This window comes from Perna viridis, chromosome 12, assembly GCF_037379345.1.
Source record: "Perna viridis isolate PV_CMFRI_1.1 ecotype Kerala chromosome 12, ASM3737934v1, whole genome shotgun sequence".
In the NCBI taxonomy this organism is placed as follows: Eukaryota; Metazoa; Mollusca; class Bivalvia; order Mytilida; family Mytilidae; genus Perna; species Perna viridis.
In genome coordinates this window covers 29,581,162-29,593,681 of record NC_142456.1, presented here as the reverse complement: position 1 = coordinate 29,593,681, position 12,520 = coordinate 29,581,162, and the positions used below count along the sequence as shown (strand labels likewise).

At 33.3% G+C, this 12,520-nt stretch overlaps 1 protein-coding gene across 3 annotated transcripts in view; it reads left to right on the top strand.

Moving 5' to 3' along the window:
• The window catches only part of LOC148601954 (neprilysin-1-like), a 44,099-nt gene that overhangs the window by 25,281 nt on the left and 6,298 nt on the right, over nucleotides 1-12,520 (top strand). For 2 of the 3 annotated variants that reach the window (XM_088554988.1, XM_088554987.1), the window contains 11 exons: nucleotides 3,857-4,101; nucleotides 4,901-4,933; nucleotides 5,996-6,157; nucleotides 6,447-6,530; nucleotides 7,055-7,260; nucleotides 7,889-8,068; nucleotides 8,332-8,418; nucleotides 9,418-9,557; nucleotides 9,987-10,080; nucleotides 11,014-11,142; nucleotides 11,539-11,637. In XM_088554988.1, the coding sequence (XP_088411114.1) occupies nucleotides 3,857-4,101; nucleotides 4,901-4,933; nucleotides 5,996-6,157; nucleotides 6,447-6,530; nucleotides 7,055-7,260; nucleotides 7,889-8,068; nucleotides 8,332-8,418; nucleotides 9,418-9,557; nucleotides 9,987-10,080; nucleotides 11,014-11,142; nucleotides 11,539-11,637 (1,459 nt within the window). Of the gene's footprint in view, nucleotides 1-532; nucleotides 751-3,856; nucleotides 4,102-4,900; nucleotides 4,934-5,995; nucleotides 6,158-6,446; nucleotides 6,531-7,054; nucleotides 7,261-7,888; nucleotides 8,069-8,331; nucleotides 8,419-9,417; nucleotides 9,558-9,986; nucleotides 10,081-11,013; nucleotides 11,143-11,538; nucleotides 11,638-12,520 lie in introns of those variants that run through there. The other variant, XM_088554989.1, reaches the window with a different exon arrangement.

The window sequence follows — 12,520 nt, the reverse complement described above, 5'->3', positions numbered from 1 at the left end:
CTTGTGGTATGCCGTCTTGATCGGCAAGGTTTTAAGAAAGCACATTTTCAAATTCTTCTTACATATTGCAACATTGTGTACATTTAAATTGGTATGAATGTCTTGATATTCACAGTGTTGTTTTTTTTCTGAATAGTGTAAGTAGGAACATATTTGGTTGGTCTGTTTTTATGAATGGGAAAATCGTATTCGAGTAAAGATGCTAATTCTCTGTGTCCTGAATAAAAGGTACACATTGAATAAGGAATAAAGAACATAGGTGCATATATAAGTACTGTACCTATTTTCAATCAATATCGCTTTAAGATGAGTTTACTTTTCATCTGACTTTTTAATTTTGTGAAAATATATCAAGTAAACGCGTAAAGGTGTGATTTACAAAAAGAAAATGAAATGAAGTGTGCAGAGTCTTTATATCCCAACCCACCCTGGCATAATAGAATTTAGTCATTAATTCAATGGTTTATTTATAATTTGATAGAACGGAACGTGAATGGACTATTAAGGAGACAGGGAAACTAGATAGGACCCCAGGTCTTTGATGTTTTTGTTTGTCTGGGATTAGAACAAAGTTGATAAACAATGATAGCTAGCCACAGATATTTACATATCATAAGGGATTTTCTTTCATAATGAGCGCTTTAATGAATTGTTTATACTCTGTGGAAAGTGTACGTCTTTTTGCCTGCATCTTCAACATTGTCCAGGACTTACAATGCAAAATGGAAATGGAGTTCGGTATCATTCATGGTAATATCTTATATTTATTTGTTAGTCTTCTTATCTTCGTATTACACGTAGCTGTAATTTTATCTTCGTATTACATGTAGCTGTAATTTTATCTTCGTATTACATGTAGCTGTAATTTTGTGTGTTCTGGTTTTTTGTACCTGTTGATGTTTTATGACTGTTTTTTACACTATTTTCATGGTAGGTATTATTTAGAAGTGTTGAATCACGTTGCATCGGTATAAAAGAGACAAATAATTTAGAGTTTGGGTCGAGCTGACATCATATGTCCATGGCATCCTTATTTGTCATATTTTTTCCAATATATAACGATCTAGTAGTGTAACATATTCAATATTTCTTAATTTTAAAGTCAATTCGCGTTGGGTGTTCACATTCCGTAAGGTATCGATGTCAATTTTAAGCCGATTACCGATTTTATCTGGTACTTTTTGCTATTTAGTTTGTCTGAGAAATCACAATTTAATATAGATTTAAGATAATTGTTTAAATGTAATCTTGTACAAATGAAGGTTTTTTCCTTGTCAATTAGGTTTTGATAATAAAGATAATAATTCAATCTCTGCGAAGGTAGCAAGAATTACCCTGTTTACAAATCACGCAGACATCATGTCGTTAATATGAATTTATAAATATGTTACATGAATGTTAACAATATACTTTATTTGTGTGTAAGTTTACAATGATAGAAAAATACATTCATTTAACGTGCCTGTTTACCGTCTATACATTGAATATATCACATTTAAGAAGTTATCTCCCCTGTTCTACAAATGCCCCCTCTTCCTGTTATAAAAGGTATTTTATGATGACTGGATAATGGACACAGCTTATTTTTGCCCGAATAATGCGGGATTGAAAATGATCAAGACAAATATCTGTCTGGATTCGCAGCAATTTGTCGATTTTTCTAATGTTAAACTCAGAAGGAATGGAGTCCAGTGAATCCTTCAGTAATTATCATATGTTTATAAAGTTTTGAATGTGGATTTTTATAAACATCTTATTAGGAACGAAATTATATCCTAAACCATAATTTCAAATTTTACTCAGGACTTAAAATTGCTGCTCTACACGTACACGTTCTTTTTATCCGGGGAGTGGGAAATAGGAAATAACGACAAAATATGACATGTATATATTCGAAACGATGGTTTTGTATCGTCATGCATTTTGTTCAATCATTATAATGAAATAATACTTGTATTAATAATAAAACACCTTTAAATAAATTCTCGGAAATACAAAAATACGAGACAGGGTCCTTCTGTCTTTCCTCTTCTATTGTAATCACTCAACACTATACATTAACTGATCCAAGACGGACTGGGAATCGACCTCTGTTGGGAAAATGAAAAACATATTTAACTCAAGTGTTGTATTTTATATGTTAAATCATTGTTCACATGAAGCAGTATAGTTTAATAAACAATTAAGCAAATATGTTACTAGCATTGTGTTATCAAAATAAGCGAACATGATAATTTTCTTGAGGAAATATTTGGTTGGTCACGGGTTGCCCCTCCCTTTTTTGTAAATCTTTGGGCCTGTCACACTGCTTTTAAATCATACACCGCATGGCTCTTCAACAGTTAGTAGGTATAACTTAAAATACCTAGATGAGGTTTGTTTTAAATGCCAATAAGTTAAAAAAAAAATTATTGAACGAATTGAAGCTTCTGTTGTCTCATGTCAAACTATTTTAGAGAACTGTAAACAGAAAGTGGCACAAAGCTTTAGCTAGATAAAATCATACATGCTGATTAGTTATTCCTTACGTTTTAACCATCATTTCAACGATTTCTGAACGCACCTCAAGTGACGGTTACTTTCTCCGTATTTCAAAGACATATCAATATCGAGTATTTTCATATTCCTATACTTCACCTATTGCATCCAAAATTTTCAATTATAAAAGGTATTGCAGGACCTTGAGATTGAGGACTTCAAGGCTATAAACCATTTAACTGTTCCATTCAACATGGTCCTTCCGGTCAGGTCATTAAGGGAGATCTAAACATCATCGAAAACGAACATTGTTTTTGTCTGTAAAACGTATTACATCCAGTGTTTATTATCAGAGGAAGACGTGGTAAATAAAAGCAGTAATAACACTTACACTGCTACCACACCATCCAAAGAAGAGATAGTCGAAAACCAAATATCTGTGCTATCTTCTTTTGGTCTCTTACCAAAGACGATAATTGTGATCTACCGTCTATTTATGTACTGGATTCCTAAGCTCCACAAGAATCCATACAAACAACGCTATATAACTGGATCTGCAAAGTGTTCTACCAAACCTCTTTCAACTGCTGTAAATGAGGGTCTCCAGTCCTACCACGACACTCGTTATTCCCGTAATGGTATTAATTCAATGTAGATCCTGAAAAATTCAGAAGATCTTCTGGAAACCCTCAATTTAAGATTATTAACAGAGTGCAATGGCATTAAAACCTATGATTTTTCAAATGTATACTTTTGTTCCCCATATTCAGTTAAATTCCCGACTCGAAAACATACATCGTTGTTATTCCAAAAAAGACGGTACACTTATATACAAATATATCGTTCTTGGCAGAGATTCCTCATACTATGTAAAAAAACAATTCCAAATCATACGAATATGTTTTCAAAATGTTGGAACTTTTCTATTGACAGCATATTTGTCCAGTTTGGTGGACGTGTTTTTCAACAAACGCACGACATTCCATTGGCAACAAATTGTGCTCCACTACTTTTTGAACTATTCTTTAACTCTCAAAGGCTGACTATAGAAAAGAAGGAACATCGTTTAGCTAGGTCCTTTAATCTCAGTGTTTGTTATGTAGATGGCATATTATCGTTAAACAATCATAAGTTTCGGGGATTCGATACATCGCATCTACCCAAAAGAACTTGAGGTAAAGGAAACTACAGACACTTTCAAGTCAGCCTCATTAAAATATCATATTATAAGAACTGCTAGTGGTTCGTGTATCGTGTATATCCAGATATTTTTTTCTACAAATTTTAGTTTTGTATTCTGTTTTCAGAACTTTTTTTTCAACTTTTTCAGTTGATTGGACTAGTGTTGAAGTTTGTTGTAAAACGTTCTTTATTGCAGTGTGAAAAGCAATGGAAAATCCACAAAAGGAGCCACCCGCGCCATTCTTTGTTCTTTGTTCATATGTCTACTCGCCATCATAGCACTAGCTGTAGCTTTAGCCATAGTGGTCACAAAAAAGATTGATGAGAAAAATGAGGTTCCACCAGCACCAGCTGTGTCAACCGGAAGTGGGACTGGGTCCCAAACTGGTACTGGTTCAGGATCTGGTTCCCAAGGATCTGGTGGAACATCCCAATCGCCTGGTATTTGTATACATGTAACACATTTTCAAAAAATTATCATCAAAGGTTTATTCCATCAAACAGAGTAAAAAAAATGAAAATTGTTGGTCTTATTCGATCTTTGCAAACATCTACCATTTGATTAGAGGCGTGAAGTTCTAATGACACTTACACCTATTTCCTTAACATTTACTTAAAAAAAACATTAAAAGAAGAAGTCAAACGGAAAACAGTATTTTATATATTTTACAAGTTAGAGGATTCGCGATATTCAAAAGTATGAAGAAATAACCTCTATCACGTGCATAGCAGGTTATTTAGTGTACACCACGGGCATTGAGGGTATTTCAGATATTCAAAAATATAACAGTCATTTCTTACTGTTTAATTTAAATATCAAAATTTAACCAGTAAATCATAAGAAAAAGTCACAGTCACATAACAAAATTTGGTCTATGAAATGATGGACACAATTTTTTTATCCAATCAGAAAGCGTGTTACATCTGAAATTAAATTATATAAGTGTGTTCCTGGAAGATAATTTATATGCTTTGCGGTTTCTGAATAATACCATGTTTATCTTGTAAACGCATTTATATATGCGTATACTTCTACATATATTTTCAACATATCTTCATTTTCGTCATGTTGTGAAAAGTTAACCATGTCTAAAAACTTGGCAGTTGGACAGGTTAAAGCCAAATGCTTTCATTTATAATGCAATATTAGCATGTTTAATGTAACCCATATTACAATGATTAAGTCTTCATTTGACTTCCTGTATTCTAGATATATAATTTTGCTTTTGTTTCCTTGTAGGGATCTGTACTACGCCAGATTGTGTTCAAGCAGGTATCTATCATTATAATGATCTCTTGGAATATAGTTGCCTGGGCGGTGTGGTGATTTTTTTCATTAGATTGTTGGAAAGTTAAGGTTTTGAGAGAGCCCTTTGAATTTTCATTTGCAGTGTATTCCAAATGCAATGATAACAAATTTTTACCAAAATCTAATGAAAAACCTGTCTTTATTTTACTATTTTGTATACAGGTTATACGCTAGTGCATGTTACATTTTACCATATCCGTTCTTTTCTATTGATTCTGGTGGTACAAATAATAGTAGGCAATGTCATTTCCTATCATGTTTTACCATTTGCCCAATTGTGATAGAGACTGATACTCAAATCCCATTTATATCTTGTATTACATATGTATGTATTTACCTTCTTTCTACTGTGTTAGATTGTATCCAAACAGGTATTCATCATTTTACATGGTTGAAATATGATTTAACGACAGTATGTCTAAAATGAATTGTTAAACACATGTATATAGGCACTTTTTCCTTTGGTCGTTTCCTCATTGTTGCTTTGTTATTTTTTTTCTTTTTGACGTTTATACAATCTAAATCGTTTACGACCTGTAAAAATGGTTTTTGGCTTTGAGCGCTAGACAAGTGCACAGTATTGAAGACGCGAAACGTTGACCGAGTGCGTGCACCTTCTGTGTTTTTTCAGGGTTTTCTTTGCGGTGGAATCTGAGATGGAAATTATTTTATTTTAAAATTAATGCGATAAAAACAAACAACGGGTTGTTTTACTTGTTGAAAGTCTAGCGTTTCCAACTGACATTTAATACGAGTTCATAATTTTAGCCTCTAGCTCTTCCCTGGGGCCAGCACAGGGGATATCTTATAAAAACTGAACTGCTAATTTCTTAGAGCGATTACTTTCACTTTTTTGTTGACGTGTTGATGGTGCTTTGGTAAAACTTCTGTAGTTTTTTCGTAATTTGTAAATAAAACAAGAATAGGGGGAAATGTCCATAAGCAGAAATATAGTTCAATGATTCTTTATATTGCCTGTTATATCAAATGCAAAATTAAAGTATAATCTTTGCGATACATTGGTAGCTGCAAAGATGATTAGTTCCATGGATATGTCTGTCAACCCTTGTGACGACTTCTTTGAGTATGCATGCGGTGGGTGGCGGAGATCACATGTAATACCGGAAGACAAAGCTGTTCTCGGTACCTTCTACGAACTCCGGGATGATGTTGATATTAAAATAAAAGGTAAAGAAAATGAACTAAATAGAAAGAAATTGTAAAAGTGAAGTACAAAGATCGACACAGAGATTACAAATGAAAACGAAATAGCGAGATAAAAGGTCCTCGTTTAATCTGGGCTGACTTCATAATTATCTTTATCCAAGCATAATTATGCTAAAAATAGTCTTATTTTTGAATAATAGTTTACTAAAAATGCTTTCAAAACTAAACCGTTGCGACTTTTATTTGTACTGTTACCATGGTTTTTGTATTTACTATTTTTTTTAATTTTAAATGATAACCTATGTTTTAGCTGTAATTGAAGAACCTATAACCCAGAATGAATGGGAGGCTATAACCAAGGCTAAAAACTACTACAAGTCATGCATTAACCTCAGTAAGTATATTCAGATATCGTTACCACATTCATGTTCATTTGGCATCCTCTTTCCCAAAGATAATACTTCGGTTTTTGTTCTGTTCGTCTTCGTTCGTCGCATTGTCACAAAATGTTTCCTTGCTATATTTTTAATAATATTTATCGGGTTGTAATGACAGAAAATTGTATACATAAATGTTCAAAGCACATTTAGGTTTTAAGGCTTACACACTGTTTCATTCCTCCTTCGTCTACATTGGGTATGACATGTTATGTGCAACTCGGTCGGTGTTTTTAGAAAAGTAGAGAACGCTTACCCTACCGGTGCACCTTGGTGTTCCCAGTTTTCAGTGAAGTGCGGGTTGCTCTTTTACTTTTGTGTGTTTGTACGTATTACTTTGGTTATTTCATGATCTTTGTTATGTATTTCCTTTTCCCTGTCTCTTGGTGATACTTGGATTATCTTCTTTTGATTACTGTTCCTATACCGAATCCCTTAATTTCCCTTACACACTGTCAATACTAAATTTATATAATTATAGCTGAAATTGAAGACAGAAACCTCACAGATGTAATAACCACCATTGGCCAGTTGGGAGGTTGGCCTGTCACATCCACCAGCTGGGATGAATCTTCCTTCAGTTTGGAGACAGTTTTGTTGGAAACAAGGAGATACACCAACAGTCCACCAATATTCGATTCGTATGCATACACTGATTCCAAAAACCCTGATGCTCGTATTCTTTACGTAAGTCAATGTTTATAATACACTGTAATGTTAACCATGATTTGTAGTGAGTATTGCTTTTGGTTGGTTGCCAATCCAGTAGTCCTACGTGTAAAAAATACACATCTGACAATATTCTTAACTTCCATAGAAATTTCATTCTGAATCAATCCTTTGCTTCAAATTGTGGGAAATGTATATGCTGATATATTTTTGACATTAAAATTACAACACCCATAATGCAGGTTTGGCACACGCTTGATAAACCGTCTATTCCTCCACGTGTCCGTCCGTATCGTATGCACAATATGTTTTTTACCCTCGCTTGTTTTATTGACAGTACATGTAAGAGAAATAATTTCTAGTTTACTATGATATGTAGTTTATTAATTCAGTTCATGAAAAAGCTTTGTTGATAAAAACATGCCTTAGTGTTTTCCGTCACATATTGCCAATAACCATTGAGATTACTAGTATTTTTAAATTTTGAAATACTCAAAGTGTTTTTATTTTCAAGGTCAAAGTTCAAGGTCAGAAATCATTTTTAAAATGAAATATGGATACCACATTTTACGCTATATAATAATATTTCAAACTAAGGGTACAATGAAAGAAGTTTTGTAGAAAATATCGCAAATTTCGTCATTAGGTCGACCAACAGACATTTGGAATGCCCAACAGAGACTATTTCTTGAAAGGAAGAAATGATCCTGTCCTCCTTGCTTATGAAAAATTTGCCACAGATACAGCTATAAAATTTGGTGCTGACCCGGAAGTAGCCAAGAATGATATGCGTGATATGGTTGACTTCGAGATCAAATTGGCAAACGTGAGTGTAAATTTATGTAGTGGGCGTTTGTGTTTTAAATCATGTCTTGAAAACTATTTGGGTTCAATGTTAATTTGATTCCTGTGATATTGTAACAATTAAACTTATAAAAAGTGGTAGAATTGGCACTTACATTTCCTTCATACACATTAAACAATGCAAATTTCGTCTGTGTGGACAAAAAAATCTATGATGATGCCATGACACAATGCAGTAATGGTAAAGGTTGATAACAAAACATTTATGAAGTTTTCTTACAACAGATATCATTACCACCTGCTGAAAGAAGAGATGAACAGAAAATGTACAACTTGGTAAAAATACAAGATCTCATAGACAATTATTCAGGTGTAAGTATTTGGTCCACTGTTAAGAACACGAAGTTGCTCCTACTGTCATGCTAGGTATATAGGAATTTCCTATCGGACAGAAACCAAAATGGCGTGCAACGTATGCTCCATATATATAAAGCCACATATCAAACTTGAAATCAATTTTTCCATTGGAAGCTGAAAAAACTTGCGACAAAATTCGGACCAACGGATGGAATGAGGACGGACAAGGTGATTCCAATACTTCTTGATTTAAGTTTCTTATTGGATGTCCTGCAAGCCTTAGATGACCATGCACAACCTCTATATATCTAATGTAGACTTTCTATGCCAATATGGTTGATTGATTGATTACAGTTTTTTTACTGAGACAATTTTTTGCATTTCTATATACAAGAACATTTGATCAATCGAAAAGAACCTGTGCTGTACTGACCCAAAATGCTGGACCGGATTGTTTCTTGTTCTATTTTACAGAAGCGACAGCCGTCGGGTAGGCATACATGTACCACCCTACTCATACACATAATAATCAGATACCCCTTGTATATCGCATACTTGGCGGATACATCATGCTAAAGCGAATTTATTGTTTTGTTAGTCTTGTTATATAAGTTCTAGTCAGTTTTAAGTGACAACTTACGAAACAGTTATTGCATGTAATAAATCTCACATTACGTCGTTAAAAACAATGTTGAAGTTTAAAGTCTATTTACAATTGTTTTTACCTTGGCGGAGATGCAGTGACTGCCAGTGTCCAAGTCAGACTGGTTGTTGATTGAACACAGTCTATAGTACGCTACCACTAAACAGCTGATATGCTAGTCTTGTTGTATAAGTTCTAGTCAGTTTTAAGTGACAACTTACGAAACAGTTATTGAATGTAATAAATCTCACATTACGTCGTTAAAAACAATGTTGAAGTTTAAAAGTCTATTTACAATTTTTTCCTTTATACTTGTGTATCTGTGTGTTGTAAATTATAGTAATTATTTTCAAGATTCTTTCTTCTGACAGATCAATTGGATGGGATACTTTGAAGGTTTATTGAAAATAAACGGACTTGACATCACAGTTGCAGCAACTGAACCTGTTATTAACAGAAATCCGGAATATACACGTCAACTCCCCAATATATTGGCATCAACATCAAAAAGGTATAGTTTCAAAAGTTTAAATTTTGACTATTAAAAGAATCGACTGTAAATAAATCTAAACATATCTAAACAAAGTCGTGCCTCCGAAAAATGTTCCCATAAATGGTGACTATAGTATATTGAGGAATTATTGATAATTAAATGGTAACCATGAATGATACAGAAGAATATATATTCATTCTATATGCGGGCGAAGCTCGCAAATCAGGTAGAACTGTTAAAGTCGGTATACTTGATGCTGCCTGTCAAAGGATCCAAATTGGAAATCACTGAAATATAACTAGAGCAGGACAAACGTAGTAAGATTTAATACATCCTGTACTGGTCTTTTTCTCATAGGAAAGTAAAATAACTAATAAATAATTAAAGTGTGTGAACCATGAAAGTATTAATTCAATTGATAATGACAAATAACTATCTATTTTGTAGGACGTTAGCTAATTATATAGTTTGGAGATATGTTAAACGATTACCCGATGTTCTACCGGAGCGTATCAGAGATCTCCAAACGGCCTATCACAAGGTAGGTAATCGGTTATGCATTAAAGTGTTCTCCGGAACGTTTCAGTGATCTTCAAACTGCATTTCACAAGGTAGGTAATCTCCAAACCCGGTACCTCAATATAGGTAATCAGTGTTATATCAGAATCTTCTCCAGACGCGTTCAAGAGATTTCAAATAGGTAATCAATGATACATTAGAATCTTTTTCTAGAGCTTGGCAGGATCTCTAAACTAAGCATCTTACAGTAAGTAATTAGTGATATATTGAAATTTTCTCCCAGAGTAAATAAAAAATCTCCGAACTGCATATCCAAAGGTTTGTAGTCATTTAATTATCAAAATTTTCTCATAGCGCGTATCAGAGATCTCCAAAATGAATATCACATGGGTTGTAATTGGTGATACATTCGGAAATTTCTCTCAGTGTGTCAGAGAACTCCAAAATGCCTATCACAAGGTTAATTATTGGTGTTACATTGGAAACTTCTCTCGGAGTATAGAAGCGATCCCTGTGCTCCTTATCACGAAATAGGTAATCAGTTATCTTTATTATATACTAAGTATTATACTTTATTTTAATAACAAAATGTTCTTTAAACTTCATAATTACATCATTGATTGATTTTAGTTTAACGTCCTACGATAGAAATTTCTTGGATTACCTGCTTTGTAATAGTTTTGCATGCGGAGCGCTCACAGAAACAACCAGAAGATTGGGCTATCATCCCTCAACCAGCTGTCGATCTATCTCCAGCGTGCCTGGCTTAAAGTAGTAACTACCGATTTGCACTTTAAAAGTCTCGGCCAGGGATCGAATCTATACGTACTGCCACTCTTGATGTGAGCAAGCTACCACGAGAAAACCTTGTTATGAATACATTAATTTTGATATTTGATGTCAAAGTCAATTATTTGATACATGAATATCAGGGGTTTATTTTTACATGTTGTAGGCACTCATCGGAACAGCTCAGGTTGAACCAAGGTGGAAAACATGCTCTAAAGCTGCCAATTCTTTCTTTGGGTTGGCTGTTGGCAACCTCTTCATACATAATTATTTTGGAGCCGATGCTAAAGTTGACGTATGTATCAGCATGAAGATAAAAATATACAGTATAATGAAAGCTGCTAAATATTGAAAACAAGTTATTAGCAAAATTTAGACCATACATGTCATATACAAAACAAACAAACTAGATTTTAAAATTAATTTATAAGTACATACATTGATAGATTTCATATTAGTTCCATTGACATCTTTTATATGTAATCGTGAATGTTCAGATTAGTATTCTATAGACATGACAGTTTTTAGTAACATTGCCCTAGAAGAGTTCAATTATTTTCGAAGCAGATTGCAGGTTTCAACAACAAAATTAAGATGAGACTAAAATTAGTTTTCTTTTGATAATTACTTTGTAAAAAAGACAATAGAAGTTGACATAAGTAAGAAAATTAAATACAAATTTGTTATGTAGGTGGAAACTATGATAAAAAAGCTGCGTGAATCAATGAAAGAACTGATTTCTAGCAACGATTGGATGGATGATGCTACTAAATCTGTCGCCAGAGAAAAGGTTTGTTACTTAGTATTTAGCCTTAATCTTGCTGTTTAATTACTTGAAATCAAAGTTAATAATATATTTACGGAAGTTGAAACATGTAGGAAATAGTCAAAAAGAAAAAAAACATTACCAAGACAATTAAAAATTAAAAAACCTGGAAAAAAACCGCACTGGTCTTGAATTAGAACAGGCATATCCGACCGAAATTAAAAACCAGGTTTTATAAATTTTCCACTTCCATTCAGGTTAATTGTTTCCGGCATATTGCAATCAAGCAGCCACATAAAATTAATGGGCAAAGTTGGTAACATCAGTAGTCAGTCAAAACAGTACAGAAGATATATTGATAATGACGTGAAAATCCATCGTCTTACTATAAGTTTCTATTTGGTCTACGTTATCCAAAATTAAAAGTCTTATTGACATGTCTTTTCTACAAAAAATTGAAGATGATTTGTAAATAAATTAATTTCAGATTAATACTGTAATCTGATTGGTTAACATAATTTTGTTATATCTCAGTGGATAAAAAAAATATTGACACGCCCCTATTCAGTGAAATTCAGAGCTACTTTTTTCATGTTTAAAGATAAAAATATGTTTTAAAATTAATTTATAAGAATTGGCAATGATAAAAATTTTGTCTATTGAAAAATAACATGCATTTTCCATGTGCATATTGTTTATTGCGCGAAGTGCATCTTAATTAAAAAAAGATACAAAGCGATTTTCACTGTTGCTCCTGTTGACTGAAATGTCAAATATTATGTTAATAAATTAAGCTTAAACGTAAAACACAGTCATAAACATCGGTAGGTGTGAGTGGAAAGAAACGTTCACGCTTGGTGTGAGTAAAGAGAAACGTTCACGCTTGGTGTGACTGTAAGTGAAAAGA